Raw genomic sequence first — 19747 nt, 5'->3', positions numbered from 1 at the left:
CTAACTGATCTAGCTGGCTGTTATCAAACTTAGACAATGAAAGGGGATTGGTGTGAGGGGCAATGTTGGGTTTTTAACGGGGGTGGCGGTGTGCTGTTGTGGGTCTGAGAGCCAATAAGACTGGAGTTGAAGAGGCCCTGGAATTCGGGATAATGAGATTGGTTTGCTTTCCATACAGGCATTTTGCTGTCTCCTGCTAAAAGAACCTCCAAGACGGGCAACCCCTGGATGGCCGTCCTCTACACCTGGTTCTTGGTTCAGGTAGGACCTTCATCGTCTTGGGAGGTTGTGCTTTGGAGGAAGAGACCGTTCATCGGCTTGTGCCTGCTTTGTCCTGTACTCATGTTACGAGTGATCTGTCTCCAGTGCCGTAAACTATTAATGAGATAAAAGTCTGTCCAATTCAGCTGAGGAAATGTCTTTTAAAAATTGGCATGATTGGCATGAAGATAATTGGAGGTTTTGCTGGCTTAATGCCCAGTGCCAAGCCTCACGTTGTCTGAGTTTCCCTCATTATTCTTTGGTCAATTTAAGTTTTCTATAAAACTTCCCTGTCATCATCATTAAGTGCCAGGTTTAATGACATGGGCAATCAAGGTTTTTCCATGACCATGATTGTTCTTGGGAAAATTTTCCTACAGAAGTGGTTTGCGATTGCCTTCTTCTGGGCAGTGTCTTTACAAGACGGGTCACCCCAGCCATGATCAATACTCTGCAGAGCTTGTCTGGTGTCAGTGGTCACATACCAGGACTTGTGATATGTACCAACTGCTCACACGACTGTCCACCACCTCCTCCCATGGCTTCACGTGACCCTGATCGTGGGGGGAGGGCTAAGCAGGTGTCACACCTTGCCCAAGGGTGACTGAAAAGGAAGGGGGAAGACACCAGAATGAAAAGATGGGAGGACGGGAAGGACACTGGCTGGAAGGTGATGGGTGAAACCAAGTGGGTGGGAAAGATCAAGGGCTGGAGAGGAAGGAATCTGGAGAGGAGAATGGGTTATAGGAGAAAGGGAATGAGGAGTGGACCCAGGGGGAGGTGATAGGCAGGTGAGAAGAGGTAAGAGGCCAGAATGGGGGAAAGGAGAAGAGGGGAGGGCGAGGGAATTTTTTTCCCTCAGAAAGAGAAATTGATATTCATGCCATCAGGTTGGAGGCTACCCAGAGGGAATATGAGATGGCCTCATCTTGGCACAGTAAGAGGCTATCGACTGACATGTTGAACTGGGAATGAGGAGTGCAATTAAAATGTTTGGTCACTGGGAAGTTTTGTTTTTGGCGGATGGAACAGAGGTGCTTCACAAACTGGGTCCCCAATTTATGACAGGTTCCACCAGTATAGAGTGTCGGGAGCAAAATAGACGCCCTCAGCAGATTCACAGGTGAAGTGTTGCCTCACCTGGAAAGGACTGTTTGGGGCTCTCCAAACATCTTTGGGATGTTTGAGGAAACCATAGGAACACAGGGAAGACTCAAACGCACAGACTGCACCGGGTATCGGAATGGAACCATGGGTTTGATGCAGAGGTGGGATCTCTACTGACTGCAGCTCTTTGCAAATCTCCACCCCAAGAAGTGTGTAGCAAGAGTCAAGTTACAGCACAATAGAAGAAGCTAATCTGTCCAAGCCAATAAACAAGGTGAAGAGGCTCAGCCCAAAATGTTCATTTCCCTCCATAGATGCTGCCTGACCTGCTGAGTTCCTCCAGCATTTTATGTGTGTTGCTAAGCAGTAAGAGTAGTCACAGTAAATCAGCTTCTCTGTGGGTGGTACACCTATCCAGGGGCTAGGACTGCATTCTGTTGAGATGCAGCACTTGGACCATAAGACAAAGGAGCAGGATTAGGCCATTCAGCCCATCAATTCTGCTCTGCCTTCCATGATGGATGATTTATTATTCCCCTCAACCCCATTCTCCAGTGTTCTCCCTGTGTAAACCTTTGACGCCATTATGTGGTTGAATAGTTCTTTCAAGTCCACTGTGGAAATTGAAATCCAGTGCAGGCCTGTCTTGAGGTTAAATAACTGTGTGTAAATGTGGGTGAGAAGCAGGAACCGGTCCTGCTTTATTGTTGTTTATTTTGATAGACACACACAAAGTGCTGGAGTAACTCAACAAGTCAGGCAGCATCTGTGGAAATGAATAAGCAGTTGATGCTTTGGGCCGAGACCCTTCTGAGTTCCTCCAGCATTTTGTGTGTGTGTTGCTTTGGATTTCCAGCTTTTGTAGATACAGTCGGCCCTCCTTATCCACGGGGGGATTGGTTCCGGGACCCCCCGCGGATATCAAAATTTGCGGATGCTCAAGTCCCTTATTCAACCTGTCTCAATGCAGTGGACCTTAGGACCCAGCGGAACCCCGGACTTTATTTAACCTGTCTCAGTGTGGTGGACATTAGGACCCAGCGCAGCTCTGAATCCACAGTGTTTCTGTTCATGAAAATAATCACGATCGCGATTGAAAATGAAGTGGAAATAATAAAGCAATCGGAAAGAGGTGAAATGCCATCGATATTTGGAAAAGCGTTGGGCTACAGTCAGTCAACGATCGGAACAATTTTAATGGAGCAAGTGAAAGGCCCTGCCCCAATGAAAGCTACAATTATTTCTAAGCAACGCAGTGGTTTAATTATTGAAATGCATACGTTTCTTAAGTGCTTTATATGTATAGAAAGGTAAAATATATACCATATAATAAGACAAACGTTTGACTAACTGACACTAAATAATACCGGATGTACCTGTTCCGACCTCAAATCCGACTTAAAGACGGACTCGGGAATGGAACTCGTTCATAACCTGGGGACTGCCTGTACTTTTAAGTCATCTCTAGATTACTTATAATACCTAATACAATGTAAATGCTGGAGAGAGAACGTCCGGGTTTTCCCGATCCGCGGTTGGTCGAATCCGCGCATGCGGAACCTGCGGATGAGGAGGGCCGACTGTACTCTGTGTTGCTGAGCGTTGTGTGCGTGCTGTGTGGTGACACCAGTGGGCTGGCCCCACCACATCCTCTGGTGTGTTGATTGTGAACATAAACCGTGCATTTCACTCAATGCTTCAACATACACAGGCGAGATAAATCTGAATCTTGGATCTTCAAGGTCTACTATGGTCTTGAGCAGGGGTTCCCAGACTTACTTAATGGTTTTGGTCCATCTCATAAAAAAAAGTTTGGGAATCTGTGCTTTAAGAATGCCATTTGGCAGAGTAAGAGTGCCTGTGCATTACAACCTGGGGTGGGGTGGGATGATCACCAACGGTTACCCATTCCCAAACTCTCCAAATGTTGTCATCAGAGGCTGACCCTCTGACTGACCGGTGGGGGCCTCTGATGGATCACCGTTCTCCCTCCATGTTCGGGCATTGGCTGATGTAATCGGCAGAGATGGGAGCCATCCCAAGGACCTTAGCCAGTCTCAGATTCAGATTTATTTATCATAGAACGTAGAAAAGTACAGCACAGGAGCAGGACATTTGTCCCACAATGATGTTGCAAACCAGCTAACCTGCAAATCAAACCTAATCCCTCCTACCTACACCATGTCCATATCCCTCCATCTTCCTCACATCCACGTGCCTGTCCAAACGTCTCTTAAACTCCTCACATGTATTTGCCTCTACCACCATACCAGGCAGAGCATTCCAGACATCCACCACTCTCTGAGTAAAAAACCACCCCTCACATCTTCTTTGAACCTCCCCCCTCTCACCTCTGGTATTAGACATTTCAACCCTGGAAAACAGGTACTTCCTGTCCACTCTATCTGTGCCTCTCATAATCTTACAAACCTCTATCAGATCTCCCCTCAGCCTCCGCTGCTGCAGAGAAAACAACCCAAGTTCATCCAGCCTCTCGTGACAGCACATGCCCTCTGAACCAGGCAGCATCCTGGTGAACCTCTTCTGCACCCTCTCCAAAGCCTCAAGATCCTTCCTATAGTGGGGCGACCAGAACTGTACACAAAACTCCAGATGTGGCCTAACTGACGTTTTATAAAGTTGTAACATAACCTCCTGACTTTTGAACTCAATGCCTTAGCTAATGAAAACAAGCATTCCATAAGCCTTCTTGCCCATGTATATTGAAATTTGCAGTGAAATGCATTGCTTCCATTAACACTTGGGGATGTTCTGTGGGCAAGTGTCATCACGTGTTATGGTGCCGTCACAAGATGCCCACAGTGGTCGTCAGAACAACACAACACACAAGAAGCAACAAAAAAAAACAAGCCCCCTTACTCCCTCCCATACGGACAGTCTTCCAACTCCAGGACACTGCTCCTGTCTCCAGGCTACGGGTATTGGGCTTCGACTTCCAATCTTTGGTACCGATCGGTGACGGGACCCCAAATTCCAGGCTTGAACTCTGTCCGTGCACTGACTCCCAGGTCCCTCTTCCTCCTGTTCGCACGCACATCCAATCCTGGGACAGCCGGACATCCACGAATGCCCTTTGTCGCATGTCCACGTCGTCTACCTTCAAATGCGGAGCGGGGACGTAGGCTCTGAAGTCCTGCGTCCCATATCCTCATCGCTGAGCTTCAGCTCAGCGCCATCTTGATCAAACCTTCCCTTCTCAGCATCAATAGTCCTCTGTGTCCTAATCTGGCTAACTTGCCTTCATAACCAGGGATGGGCTTGGGAGGTTCCTACTGACGTAAATTCTTCAACATTCTCTCTTCCAGCTAGTGCTGTTTGCAGGGAAGCTGAACACCATCGCCGGGATCGTCACCATCTTCTTCCTGATGGCCTACGCTGCTGTTGACCTGGCTTGCCTGTCGCTGGAGTGGGCCTCTGCCCCCAACTTCAGGTAGCTTCTCCTTACTGGGGTGATTCCTGGGATGAATAGATTAAACCTGTGGAAAAAGGCTGAGCAAGATTGGTCTATGTTCAATCCCATTTTGAATGGGAAAGTTCCGAGTAAATTTATTATCAAAGTACATATATGTCACCATATACATCCCTAAGATTCATTTTCTTGTGGGTGTGCTCAGTAAATCCATAATAGAGTAATAAGCTTAATAGAATCAGTGAAAGCCTGCACCAGCTTCAGTGTTCAGCCAGTGTGTAAAATACAACAAACTGTGCAAATACAAAAATAAATAATAATAAACAAATAAGCAATAAATATCAAGAACATGAGATGAAAAGTCCTTCAAAATGAGCCCATAGGTTTTGGAAACATTTCAGTGATGGATGGGGCAAGTGAAGTTATCCCCTTGGGTTCAGGAGCCTGATGGTTGAGGGGTAGTAACTGTTCCTGAACCTGGTGGTGTGAGTCCTGAGACTCTCCTGTACCTTCTACCTGATGGCAGCAGCGAGGAGAGAGCATGTCCTGTGTGGTGAGGGTCCCTGATGATGGGTGCTGCTTTCCTGCGACAACGCTTCATATAGATGTGCTCAGTGGTGGGGAGGGCTTGATCCATGATGGACTGGGTCGTATCCACCACTTTCTGAAGGACTTTCCGTTCAAGGGCATTGGTGTCTCCATACCAGGCTGTGATGGAGCCAGTCGGGATACTGGTTGGCTGCATCACAATATACAGGGTTGTCCATTGCATACATATTGAAGCAGAATCCTCGGTGGGGAGGAGGGTGGACACGGAGGTGATATTTCATCCAGAGGAGATATCTAGAACTGAGTGGCATCTTCAGACCTAGGGGTCACCAGTTGAGGCTGGGCTGTGGAGGAAGTTCTGAGGGTTGTGATCCTCTGGAGTTTCTACCACAGACAGTAAAGTGGAGATTGACGAGCACTGGAACTACAAAGTTTGAGGGGAAAATTGGGAAGAGAAAGTCAAATTAAAATTATTGTCAAAGTACGTATTTATATCACCAAATACTACCCCGAGATGCATTTTCTTGCAGGCATTTATAGATAAATAAAATACCATACAATTTGTGAAAAACTGTACATAAAGACTGATGAACAATCGGTGTGCGAAAGATGATAAATTATGCAAATGGAAAACATTCACTGAGAGTGTGAATTGTGGAGTTTTTCAAATTGACTCTGTAGTTTGTGGAATGGTTCAGAGCTGAGATGAGTGAACACATTCACACTGGTTCAGGAGCCATTTGGTTGTGGGGTAATAGCTATTCTCGAGCCGGACGGCGTGCAGACCAAGGCTTTGTACCTCCTTATGGAGGGTTGTACCAAGTAGCTGATGGTAGTAACGAGATGGCCTGGATGGTGGGGGGGGGGGGGGGGTCTTTGATGATGGCTGCTACTTTCCTGTGGCATCCCTCCACCTGAATGTGTTTACTGGTGGGGGGGGGGGGGGTTGCGTGTGATCCAACACGACGGATAATTTTACCACTGCTCGCCTACTAGCACCCTAACGTTCGAAGTGTCAGGCATTCCGTTATGTTGGTCCACAGAGAATGCACAAGCCAATCAGCCCTGGCTGGGAAGAATCTCAGTTGTATATTGCACACGTACTTTGCTAATAGATGTTCTTTGAATCTTGACTCTTGAGTCACCTGGGCGAGGGTGTCAGATGTTGAAGTTCAAAGTTTCAAAGTACCTCAGGATACATAAACGGTATACAACCTGCAATTCGTCCTCTTCACAGACCCCAAACACCCGATGACCCCAGGTTACATCACTGATGATGTGTCTCAGCGCACACTGAGTTAATGAAGGCAAGTAGTGTTGGACCAGGTTAATGAAGGCGTGGGCCAATCAAAATGGCAGGGTCAATTGACAATAATCCTCCAGTAACAACATCAACAAATAATTTTCCCACTGCCAGCATACTAGCACTGTGGGCTGTATCCGTCACTTTTCCGTTCCTGGGCATTGATATTTCCGTAGCAGGATGTGCTGCAGCCTGTCAGGATGTTCTCCGCTCTGCACTTGTTGGGCCAAGATACGGACCGGGCATTTTGCTGAGTGGCCGAGCCAGGTGTGAGCTAAGTTTCTGCTGCCTTGCATTCCTAGAAACGGTAACGTTTAGTGTGGGGCAAGTCACTGCCGCTCGGTGAGGGTGTGCGGCACCACTTGTAACGTGAAGTTTTCTTTTGAGTAAAGGGGGCAGAAGGGTGATCTGCACTGGCCGGAGCGTTCGTAACCAGAACCCAGCGTTCCAGTCACAAACGAGAAAATGCTGGAAGTCCAAGCAACACACACAAAATGCTGGAGGAACTCAGCAGGCCAGGCATCTATGGACTGGTGTTCCAACCTATTTGGCCAGTAGAGGGAGCTGAAGGATGGGGCAGTCGATGATAACTTCTGCAGGGAGCAGACACAGTGGTTATATCACTGGGTCTGCGTCTATCAGCCTGGGCCATTGATCGACTGTCTGAAACTCGAATCCTACAGTGGGATCTACAGGGTTAAATTACCGGGAATAAAAATGGTGTTTGTGAATCTCGGGGAGGATGAATTATCATTTTGCTTGTCTACGTAACATCGATGTGTTTGATATTAACTGTTCTCTAAAATAAGGACATAAAAAACAGGAGCAGGGTTCGGCCATCTGGCCCGTCGAGCCTGTTCTGCAGTTGAATAAGATCATGGCTGATCTGGCCGTGGACTCACCTCCACCTTCGTGATCGGAAAGTGGAGGGCTACTAGGAAGGGAGATGTTAAATTAGCCTTACTGTTGGTTATAGGGGTGGCACAGCATCGTGGGCTGAAGGGCCTGTACTGTGCTGTACTGTTCTATGTCCTAACAGGCATGGGGGTCGGCCATTTGGCCCATCGTTCCTACTCCCCCATTCAAAGGTCGAAGTACATTTAATGGATATTCGCGGCCTTGCGGGCAGCCACAGAACAAAGAAACCCCCACACAACAAGACCGTCAGACGTGCCAAAGAAAAGAACAAGTTGTACAAACATCAAAAAGCGAACAAATAACACACGTAAAACATTAAGCATCAAATGCAGATTCCCCAAAAGTGAGTCGCAGAGGCGAGTGAAACTGGTCCTGGAGCCGATGACCGCGAACACAGCCACTGCGTCAGGGCCGCGTCGAACGCTGCCGGCCACAGCTACGGATCCAGATCAAATCGCGCGTTCGGCGCCGAGGATCTTAAGCATCAAACCGCAGCCACTGAGGCCACTGAAGATGGGAGAGTCAAGCACTCCGCCACTGGGAATAGCACAGAGGCAGTCGTACTTGCACTCCGTGTCGAATCCTCCAAGAAATTGTTTGCTGGGCCAAAAATACATTCTTAAACGGGAAATTACAGGCTGCACTCGATCGCAGTTCGGAAGTAGTATATTTAGAAGGAGGGGAGTATCCAGTAATTTTTTAAGCTGTCTGCAAAATGTCGCCATCTTGCTAGAAGTTCCAATTCCATAAGATCACAGCTGATCTGGCCTTGGACTCAGCTCCACCTACCCACCTTCTCCCCATGTGTAAAGCTACCTAACTGTATCTTAAATATAGTTAATGAGAAAGTCTCTACTGCTTCCCCGGGCAGAGAAGTCCACAGATTTGCTACTCTCTGGGAAAGGCAGTTCCTTCTCATTCAAATGGCTTGTTTCCCTGGTTCAGAAGAGCTGCTCAAGCTAATGGTAGACATGAACACGACTGCAACATTCAAAAGGTACCTGGACTCCTACAAGGTTAGGAAAGGGTTAGAGCGGGGTTTCCCCAACCCTTTGTATGGCATGGACCTCCTTACCATTAACTGAGGGCTTTGTGGACCCCAGGTTGGGAAGTCCTGGTTAAGAGAGATTATGGGGCCAGCTTGGTCAGCAGGCATGGGTTGGGCTGAATGGCCTGTGTCTGCGCTGGCTAAGACTTTGGATATGCCTGTCAATAATTTAAAAAAATAGTTTGGAAAGGAGTGACTTTATTTTATTTCAAGATACAGTGAGGAATAGGCCCATCTGGCCCTTTGAGTCGTGCCACCTGACAACCCCAATTTAACCCTAACCTAATCATGGGAACAATTTACAATGACCAATTAACCTAACCGGTACGTCTTTGGACCGTGGGAGGAAACCGGAGCACCCGGAGAAAACCCACGCATTCCACGGGGAAGACGTACACATCCTGCTTACAGAGGATATCGGCATTGAGTGCCAAACTCCAAGTTGTAATAACTACGCTACCTTGGTGTCCAAAGAGTGACACAGGAGATTCTGCAGATGCTGGAAAACCAGAGCAGCAAACACAAAATGCTGGGGAAACTCAGCAGGTCAGGCAGAAGCAGATAGGATTGTTCTTTCAAAGACTGTATTGGTGAAATGGGCCAAATGGCCTCATTAAATTCTGAGATTTGATGCTTGTTTGGTCAGGAGATTTCCTCCACACTCCCCCCAATTATAGAAACCTTTTAAGGAGTGGGAGTTGGTGGATGGTACAAGATCACAGGTTGGAATTCTTGTGATGAGACGTTAGACAATTAGACAAAGGAGCAGAATTAAGCCATTCAGCCCATCGATCCTCCACCATTTCATCATGGCCGATTTATTATCAATCTCAACTCCATTCTCCTGCCTTCTCCCCATAACCATTGACACCCTCCTGACTAATCAAGAACCTATCAACCTCTGCTTTAAATATATCCAATGACTTGGCCTCCACAGTCGTCTGTTGCAATGAATTCCACAGATTCACCACCCTCTATAGCTAAAGAAATTCCTCCTCATCTCTGTTCTCTGTCCTTCAGTTCTGAGGCTGTGCCCTCTGGTCATAGACTCCCCCACAGCTCCAATGCTCACTTTGCTGACAAAACCACTGTCATCGGCTGGATCAAAGGAGGGAGATTGAAAATCTGGCTGAGTGGTGCCATAACAATAACTCCTTAACATCAACAAGATTATTGACTTCAGGAGGAGAAAACTAGAGGTCCATGAGACATCCCTCATCAAGGGAATCAGAGCTGGAGGGAGTCAGCAACTTTAAATTCCTTGGTGCTGTCATTTCAAGGGATCTGTCCTGGGCCCAGCACATAAGTGACTCTATTTCCTGAGAAGTTTGTAAAGATTCAGCATGTCATCTAAAACTTTGACAAGGTTCTATTAGACGTGTAGTGGAGAGTACATTAACTGGCTACATCATGGCCTGGTATGGAAACACCAGTGCCTTTGAATGGAAAATCCTACAAAAAGAACTGGATACGACCCAGTCCATCACAGGTAAAGCCCTCCCCACCACTGAGCACATCTACATGAAGAGTAGTTGCAGGAAAGTCGTATCCATCATCAGAGACTCCCACCACCCAGGCCGTGCTCTCTTCTCAGCCCTACCATCAGGAAGAAGGTAGAAGAGCCTCTGGACTCACACCACCAGGTTCGGGAACAGTTACTACCCCTCAACCAAAGGGGATAACTTCACTCAACCCATCATTAAAGTTTTTCCACAACCAATGGACTCACTTTCAAGGACTCTTCACCTCATGTTCTCGATACATATATCTATTGATTGTTCTTTCTTTTGTTTTGAATTTACACAGTTTGTTGTCGTTTGCACACTGGTTGAACGCCCAAGTTGGTGCGGTCTTTCACTGATTCTATTATGGTTATTATTCTATTATGGTTTGCTGAGTACGTCCACAAGAAAATGAATCTCAAGGTTGTATATGGAGACATAGATGTACTTTGATAATACGTGTACATTGAACTCTGACCTTTTGCAACAGACCACGTTCCTGGATACTCCTGATCTCTGTCTGTCTCTGTCCTGCTCTAGGCCAACCTTTCAGCTCTTCAGCTGGCACACGTGTTTGCTGGGGATCATTGGTTGCTTGGTGATGATGTTCCTGATCAACCCGGTCTACGCCTCCTGTGGGATTGTCCTGATGCTGATCCTCCTGGTAGTCATCCATTATCGATGTCCCACCAGCAGCTGGGGCTACATCAGCCAAGCCCTCATATTTCACCAGGTAAGACCCGATCTGAGAATGGAGCAGAGTTAGGCCATTCAGCCCATTGAGTCTTCTCTACCATAGCATCATGGCTGATTTAGTTGCCCTCTCAAACCCATTCTCCTGCCTTCTCCCCATAACATTTGATGCCCTTACTAATTGAGAACCTATGAGCATCTGCTTTAAGTACACCCAGTGACTTGGGTGGACAGCCGCCTGTGGCAGCAAATTCCACAGACTCACCATCCTCAGGCTGATGAAATTCCTCCTCATTTCTGTTTTAGTTATATCGTCTTTCAAGCTTCCATATCGTGTTAAGTGGAGAGAGGAAGGGGTCAGAGGGACAGCAGATCAGCCGTTGGTGAATTTGATGTCTGTGCCTTTAGGTGAGAGCTGGACATGTAGACAGAAATGTTGATAGGAAAGGTTTAGAGCAGGGGTACCCAACCTCGGTTGATGGCGGGGGTCCATGGCACATAAAAACAAGGTTGGGAACTCCTGGTTTAGAGGGATATGGACCAAACGTGGGCAAATGGAACTACCTCAGGAAGACACTTTGGTCAGTAGGGCCACAGCTATTGGTGACAATAAATTCCACAGATTCACCAGCCTCTGGCTAACGAAGTTCCATCTCATCTTGCACAAAGTTTAAGCACAAGCCCTGTGGATGGGCGTGGAGATCCCAACTAGCGGGCCAGGTCACCATGCAGACAATAACTTGGTGGAACCTGTCATGAGTTTGGGGAACCACTTCGTCGAGCACCTCCACATCATCTGCCATGAGCGGGACTTCCCGGTGGCCAAATGTTTAAAGTCTGATTTCCATTCCCGTTCCAACATGTCAATCTCTTGTGCGAAAATGAGGCCATCCTCAGGCAGAGGAGCGGTACTGTATGTTCTGTTGGATACCTTCCAACCTGAGGGCATGAATATCGACTTCTCCTTCCAATGAACAAATTCCCACCTCCCTTCCCCCCATTCTTCTATTCTCCACTCTGACCTTTTACCCCTTCTCACCTGCCTTTTTCTCCCCCTGGGTCCCCTTCTCCTTCCCTTGCTCCTATGGTCCACTCTTCTCTCCTATTGGGTTCTTTCTTCTTCAGTCCTTAAGCTTTCCCACCTACCTTCCAGTTAGCCTCTTCCCCTGCACCCCATCTCTCCCCCACCCCCACAATTTTTCATTCAGGCATCTTCCCCCTTCCTCCTCAGTCCTGATGAAGGGTCTCTGCCCGAAACATCAGCTGCGTGTTCATTTCCGTAGATCCTGACCCGCAGAGTTCCTCCAGCATTTTGTGTGCGTTGCTTTGGATTCCCAGCACCTGCAGAGTTCCTCGTTTTAGTAAAGTGGTTTGCTGATGTCACGTACCACGGTACAGCGAAAGACATTGTCTTACGAGCCATCGTTTCAGGTCATCGTGTTAGTACATGGAGGAAGTACAAGAGAAACGGAATGCAGACTGGCACGTTACCGATGCCGAGAGAGTGCCACCATGTAAACTGTGATTTCCACCCACCGCCCAAAGGCGTACGGGTTAGAGTTAGTGAGGTGTTGTCATGCTGTGTCCGTGACACTTGAGCGATGCCTCCAGCACATCCTCAGACTGTGTAGGTCACTTCCTCAATCGAGGCGCTTCACTAAGTTTCAATGTACAGTGGTAGGCACGCGTATATATAGCTAAGGTGCCTAAGACTTTTGCACTGAATTGCTCACCACCCCTCCAAAAAAAACCCAAATTTCATGACAGATGTGAGTGATGATAAACCTGATTCTGATCTGGGTCTCTATTGTGGACTGAGAGTGGGAAGGGGGCAGGGAGAGGGGAATCATGGTTGGGAAAACGGGAAGGGAGAGGGGAGGGAGTGGGAAGCACCAGAGAGACATTCTGTAATGATCAACAAACCAATTGTTTGGAATCAAATGATGCACTCAGGGCTGGATGCGTCTGCACTCATGCCACCCCCACCCACCCTCCACCCCTCGCACTCCTTCCCTGTCCCCCGTCCCACACACTTGTCACAGCACTCCACCCTCGCCATTCCCAACATCCTTTGCACCCTCCAGATTCCTAAACCTGATCTCTACTCCACATCGACAAATATAGTCTTGAGCAAAAGTCTCGGCTATAAATAACAGGGGTGATTGATAAGTTCGTGGCCTAAGGTAGAAGGCGTCAATTTTAGAAAACCTAGCACATTTATTTTTCAACATAGTCCCCTCCTACATTTACACACTTAGTCTAGTGGTCGTGGAGCAGACGGATCCCTTCTATGTGGGAGTCGGACACTTAGTCTAGTGGTCGTGGAGCAGACGGATCCCTTCTATGTGGGAGTCGGACACTTAGTCTAGTGGTCGTGGAGCATACGGATCCCTTCTATGTGGGAGTCGGTGTCTTGGACCTCCAGAAGTGGTCCACAGCGTGGGGTGATTGATACTCCTAAGGTAGAAGGAGATGAGTTATTACTTCAAACTTACTGCATTTTCACTCAGAGTTGAACTGTATGTGCATGTAATGAGAGCTGTATAAGGTCACAAACTTATCAATCATCCCTGCTGTGAACCACCTGGAGGTCCGAGACACTCTCGTTACATGGTTGGGCAGTTCAGCTCTTTGAGTGAAAATGCAGCAAGTTTGAAGTTAGTAACTCATCTCCTTTTACCTTAGGCTACAAACTTACCAATCACCCTTGCTGTGGACCACTTCTACAAAGAAGGGATCCGTCTGCTCCACGACCACTAGACTAAGTGTGTACATGTAGGAGGGGACTATGTTGAAAAATAAATATGCTAGGTTTTCTAAAATTGACTCCTTCTACCTTAGGCCACGAACATCAATCACCTCTCGTATGTACTTAAGACTTTTGCACGGTATTGTACATGTGACAGATGAAGTTTATCTTTAACTTCTTTTATTCTTTGAATCTGGAGCATTGATGGGAACATGGGTACCCCTCAGTTAATGGTCGGGGCCCCATGGCATAAGGAAGGTTGGGAACCCTTGCGTTGAGGGGAAAAGTTAATTAGTGATCTGTCATAGGCTTGGTGGGATGATCGGTCTCCTGTAAGGAGATATGAAATGAATCCGACGACAGGAGTTAGATTCTGAGTTAGCTTATTCCTGTCATGTGTACCGTGGTGTAATGGAAAATGTTGTTTTGCTTGTTCTACGATTCATTGAGGGAATACAAGGGGGAAAATAATGACAATGCAGAATGAACCATCGCAGTTACAGAGGCAGAAAGTAACGTGAGGGGGCCACGATGAGGTAGAGTGTGAGGTCGAGAGTCCGCCTAATTGTACAAGGGTCTTTTCAGCAAGTGAAATCCTGAAATTCTTTTGTGGTGCGAATCAGAAAAAAATTGCTGAGAACACCCATTGGTTAGGGGAGCATCTGTGGCAAGAAAAATGACCAGTAGTTTTGGTTAGAGGGCTTTCGTCAGAGTGGGCAGAGAGAACTCAGTAAGTTGCAGAGGAGGTGGGGGATGAGAATCACATTTATTGTCACTGACATTTGTCGAGACAATTTGTTTTTTGTAGCAGCAGTACGATGCAACACGTAAAGTATACTATATAATGCAAAAAGAGAGCAAAAAAGTAGTGAGGTGGTGTTCATGGGTTCAATGTCCATTCAGAAATCAGATGGCAGAGGGGAAGAAGCTGTTCCTAAAGTGTTGACTGTGTGTCTTCAGGCTCCAGTACCTCCTCCCTGATGGTAACAGTGAAAAGTGAGCAAGTCCTGGGTTACGTTTTGTAAATTCAAAATGTTAAACGAATTCAAAGAAAAATACGAGAGTTCCAAGTGCAGGTGAACTTTAAGCGAGACATGCATGTATCACATGGTAGCGTGATGACATGTGTAATTAACATATTTTTACATATAACCCGTAATTATTTAAATGAACAAGAATGCCTAATTCCCACACACACAGACACACACACAGACACACACACACACTCTCTCTCTCTTATTACTGAAATGGTAAATAGACAGCATCCTAATGATGGATGCCTTTTTGAGGCATTGCCTTTAGAAGCCCTCAGTGGGGGTGTTGCTAGAGCCCGTGGCAGAGCTGGGTAAGATTACGACCCTCTTTAAATTTTTCTGATCTTTTGCAGTGGCCCCTCTTGAAGCCAGGTCAGATAGGGATTGGGAAGGGAGACCATCCTTTTGTTGCTAGTAGCAGTGCTGTAGGATGTGCAGAGTGGATAGGACTCTGGACAAGGGCTCAGAACGGAGCCAACGTCACAGGCGCTGCAGAAACGACTGGTTCTGACAGACAAAACGGAGTTACCCAAAGCTGGAGAGTCTCTAACATGTCACAGAAGCATAAACACCTCCTAATCTCCCCCATTTAGACAGCTGACCTGGCCTTACCCAATCACAGATTTTTGACCATTCTCCCACCTACTTTCTCTGTATAAGTCCATAAGATATAGGAGCAGAATTAGGCCATTTGGCCCATCAAGTCTGCTCCTCCATTTCATCATAGTTGATCTATTTTTCCCTTCAGCCACAATCTCCTGCCTTCCCCCCGCATCCCTTAATGACCTGACCAGTCCAGAATCTATCAACCTCCGCCTTAAATATACCCAGACTTGGCCTCCGCAGCTGCCTGAGGGAACAAATTCCTCAGATTCACCACCTTCTGACTACAGAAATTCCTCATCTCCGTTCTAAAAGGATGCCCCTCTATTCTGAGGCTGTGTCCTCTGATCCACCATAGGAAACATCTATCGACAACTCCTCACCCATTCTAACATTAACGGTTACTCTTTATGCAACTCTGATTGTTTCCGGTCTTCTTATTATTGCTGGAGGGTGTGGTCACGTTTGATTTGGAGAATAGGGGATGTGCTGTGCACAGCAAGGCCTCACCACGGTCCTTGGTTAGGGAATAAATATTGTCTTGGATTGGCCCTTGCTCCTCGCGCCCACAAATTAGAGCCTCTGCTCAGGGTAGTGACTGCCCGGCAGGGCAGTGGGTGTGCCGGGCTTGGCCTTGTGCTCAGATCTCTGGAACTCTGGCTGCACTGTCCAGACGCCAACCTGTCCTCCAATCCAACAGAAGAAAGATGTTGATCTCCAGAGAATGCTGAGCTGGTGAGGACTCACCCTGCGCTCTCTTCTCTTCGGACTGTCAGCCTTCATGTTTAGGGACTCACTTTTATGCTGAGTGCGTTCGCTTTCTTTTATTGTTTGCACGGTGATTTTTTTTGCTGCACATCGAGTGTCTGCCGGTCTCTTTTTCGATGGATTCTTTTGGGCTGCTTTATTTTTTGTGGCTGCTTTGACACGTGGTGCCTTTCCTAGGTGAGGAAGTACCTCCTGCTGTTGGATGTCCGGAAGGATCACGTCAAGTTCTGGAGGCCCCAGATCTTGCTCATGGTGGCCAATCCACGCTCCAGTGCCCAGCTCATCACCTTCATCAATGACTTGAAGAAAGGGGGCCTCTTCGTGCTGGGTCACGTGGAGATCGGAGACCTCGGTAAGTAGGCTTCACCACGTGGAGAAGGGTGGAGCGTGCAAAGCTAGGGTCTATGCTTGCTCACACTCACCTTCATCTCTCCTTTGGGTACAAATAACACCAATATTTATCTTTAAAACCTTTACCTTTGAAACCATGGTTTGATCAGTCCCATTCCCGCACCCCCAATTTCCCTGAAGCTTTAAGACAAAAGACTAAGAATTGATTACAGGTTGTTCTATTGGAATGACGGGACTGGACAGCACCTCTTTCAGCTCAGACGGTTGAAGAAGTTTGGCATGAGTCCCTAAGTCCTAAGGACTTTCTTCAGGGGCACAATTGAGAGCACCCTGACTGGCCGTATCACTGCCTGGTACGGGAACTGTACTTCCCTCAATCGCAGGACTCTGCAGAGAGTGGTGTGGACAACCCAGCGCATCTCTAGATGTGAACTTCCCACTATTCAGGACATTTGCAAAGACAGGTGTGTATAAAGGGCCTGAAGGATCATTGGGGACCCGAGTCACCCCAACCACAAACTATTCCAGCTGCTACCATCTGGGAAACGGTACCACAGCATAAAAGCCAGGACCAACAGGCTCCGGGACAGCTTCTTCCACCAGGTTATCAGACAGATTAATTCATGCTGATACAATTGTATTTCTACGCTATATTGACTATTCTGTTGTACATACTATTTATTACAAATGACTATAAATTGCACATTGCACATTTAGACAGAGAAGTAACGTAAAGATTTTTACTCGTGTATGTGAAGGATGTAAGAAATAAAGTCAAGTCAATTCAATTCAATCCGGCTTCTTCCTGCTTCATTCCAGTCCTGATGAAAGTTACTGTTGAAAGAGAGGGCACAAAGAGGATTTGAGCTTAGTATTACCAAATCCAGTGTGGAGACTGCCTCTAACACGATGTAGGACAGATGGAGAAACTATCCATAAGACTACATGAAAATTAGCTAGCGATAGAAGACATGATTCTCTGTCACTCATCTCAGTGTATGAAGGCCAAGAAGGACACAGGTTCACTTGGGAAACTACAAAAAAACTGAGAGAGCACAAAACAAGAGAACAAGTGAATTCCTAGAAGCCTCTACCAGCAAATATATTGAACTGGACACAATTTACGAACCTGTGCGTCTGAGGGATCAGGGCCAAGGGAGTGAGTCGTGGGCACCTGAGGAACCAATTCTCACACCGACCGATAACCAGGGATATGGGCCAATGGAGATCACTCAGCTATCCGGTTGGCTGGGGCACAGCGGAGACTAGCAGCCAGCGCAACAGCCAACCAATCAGGGCTTCGAGTGGGAACAATATAAACTCGAGCACTCCGCAGAAACAGCACTCGATCGTGCACCAATGTTGTCACCTCGGCTGGCAATGAAACGTTTGGGACGTAACCTCCGGGCTCGGCGAACCACCCTGCAAGCAAGGATTCGAGCACAAAGAAAAGCACCTATCACCTGTCCAATCAGATTCCTCCTTCAGCCCTTTATCTCTCTGCCTGGTACCTTCTCCCCCTTCCCCCTCACCTCGTCTCACCTTCCAGTATGTACTCCTTCCCCTCCCCACACCATCTTATTCTGTCTTCTGCCCCCTTCCTTTCCAGGCCCGATGATTCTCCTTGGTGCAAAATGTCAATTGTTTCTCCTCTCCATAGATGCTGCCTGACCTGCTAAGTTTGTCCGGCATTTTGTTCAAAGTTCAAAGCAAATGTTATTATCAAAGTACGTATATGTCACCGTACACAATCCTGCGATTCATGTTCTTATAGGCATACTTAGCAAATGTATAAAATAATAATAACAGAAGCAATGAAGACCACATCAATGGGCTGTTCAACCAGAGTGCTAAGACAACAAACTGCAAATGCAAAAGAAGAAATAATTATAGTAAAAAAAACAATAAATATTAAGAACATGAAGATTCCTTGAAAGTGAGTGCATTAGTTGTGGGAATATTCAGTGATGGGGCAAGTGAAGTTGAGTGATGTTATTGCCTTTGGTTCAGGAGCCTGATGGTCGAGGGGTAGTAACTGTTCTTGAACCTGATGGTACAAGTCCTGAGGCTCCTGTACCTTCATCCTGATGGCAGCAGAGAGAAGAGGGTATATCCTGGGTGGTGGGGATCTCTGATGAGGGATGTTGCTTTCCTATGACGGTGTTTCATGTGGATGTGCCTCATGGTGGGGAGGACTTTATCCGTAATGGATTGGACAGTATCCACTACTTTTTGTGGGGTTCTCCGTTCAAGGGTATTGGTGTTTCCATACCAGGCTGTGACGCAGCCAGTCAATACACTCTCCACTACACTTCTATAGAAGTTCGTCAAAGTTTTAGATGTCATGCTGAATCTCCGCAAACTCCTAAGTGTTTGTGTTGATCTGGATTTCCAGCACCTGCAGAATCTCTTGTATTTCTGATTGTGTTGGATTCTCGGTAATTTTTGCTTTCCTTTTGAGGTTTCATGTGCATTGTCCTTGTCCCACTGTGTGCCCTCCCCACCCCCCAGACTGTGCTGTGACAGTAGAGCTGACTCTGCCTTCTCTTCTCTTTCAGACACCCTGCCTTTTGACCCCATCCACCCTCAGTACAACTTCTGGCTCAGCCTCGTGGACAAGCTGAACGTGAAGGCCTTCGTGGATCTGACGCTCTCACCCTCTGTGCGTCAGGGCGTGCAGCACCTGCTGCGGATAACTGGCCTCGGTGAGGACGGGGGCAGGCGACGCGTGGCTGTGGGTGTCACCAAGATTGCCGCTTTGATATTGTGTTCACCACCTCAAGTATTATACCGGGGGCAGTAGTGCCAAGATTCACCGGAGGCGAAACAGAATAGTTTGGGTTGGGGTTGTCATCCGTGGTTGAGGGCTTTTGGTATTAGTTTATCATTGGAACGTGCCAAGATACAGTGTAAAGCTGGTCTTTCATACTGTTTATACAGATCAGATTATTACGCGGGGGTTCCCAACTTTTTTTATGCCATGGACCCTTACCAGTAACCGAGGTTGGCCCAGTTGTAACGTGAACAAAGCCAGAGGAGAGAAACTGAAGCTAGTGGGTACAGAAGTGTTTTATACAACAAAATGAGACACTGAGGAAGAGGCCTCTTCGACCCAGTATTACATGACATTTTACATGCTAAAGATCAAAGAACAATTCTATATTTGCACTGTAACTACACTGCTTCCTTTGAATTACATGTGATTTTCACACCTCCGCCTTTGCACCCACACTCCAGACACCCGAAGTGAATGTTCATCAACATTGTCTGGTTTTTTCATTAGCTGCTGTGCACAGCTCCAGGAAACAGGGCTGCATTTTAAATTTAATTTACAATCCACATTCAGGTCTAAAGATTGGTTGCTGAAGTTAATGGTTGCTATATATCCTAATTTCAGAATATGCCCTAACAGACCCCAGGTTGGGAACCCC

General features: G+C 47.1%; 1 protein-coding gene across 1 annotated transcript in view; it reads left to right on the top strand.

Annotated features, from left to right (window-relative positions):
- Positions 1–19747, top strand: part of slc12a9 (solute carrier family 12 member 9) — a 118683-nt gene that overhangs the window by 93093 nt on the left and 5843 nt on the right. The window contains exons 8-12 of the mRNA XM_073048856.1: positions 179–261; positions 4695–4819; positions 10659–10851; positions 16143–16317; positions 18875–19021. Coding sequence (XP_072904957.1) covers positions 179–261; positions 4695–4819; positions 10659–10851; positions 16143–16317; positions 18875–19021 — 723 coding nt within the window. The remainder of the gene's footprint in view (positions 1–178; positions 262–4694; positions 4820–10658; positions 10852–16142; positions 16318–18874; positions 19022–19747) is intronic.

The sequence above is a fragment of the Hemitrygon akajei genome, chromosome 6 (assembly GCF_048418815.1).
Source record: "Hemitrygon akajei chromosome 6, sHemAka1.3, whole genome shotgun sequence".
Taxonomy (NCBI): Eukaryota; Metazoa; Chordata; class Chondrichthyes; order Myliobatiformes; family Dasyatidae; genus Hemitrygon; species Hemitrygon akajei.
Note: the sequence above shows the minus strand (reverse complement) of the source record. Positions and strands in the feature narration are given on the sequence as shown.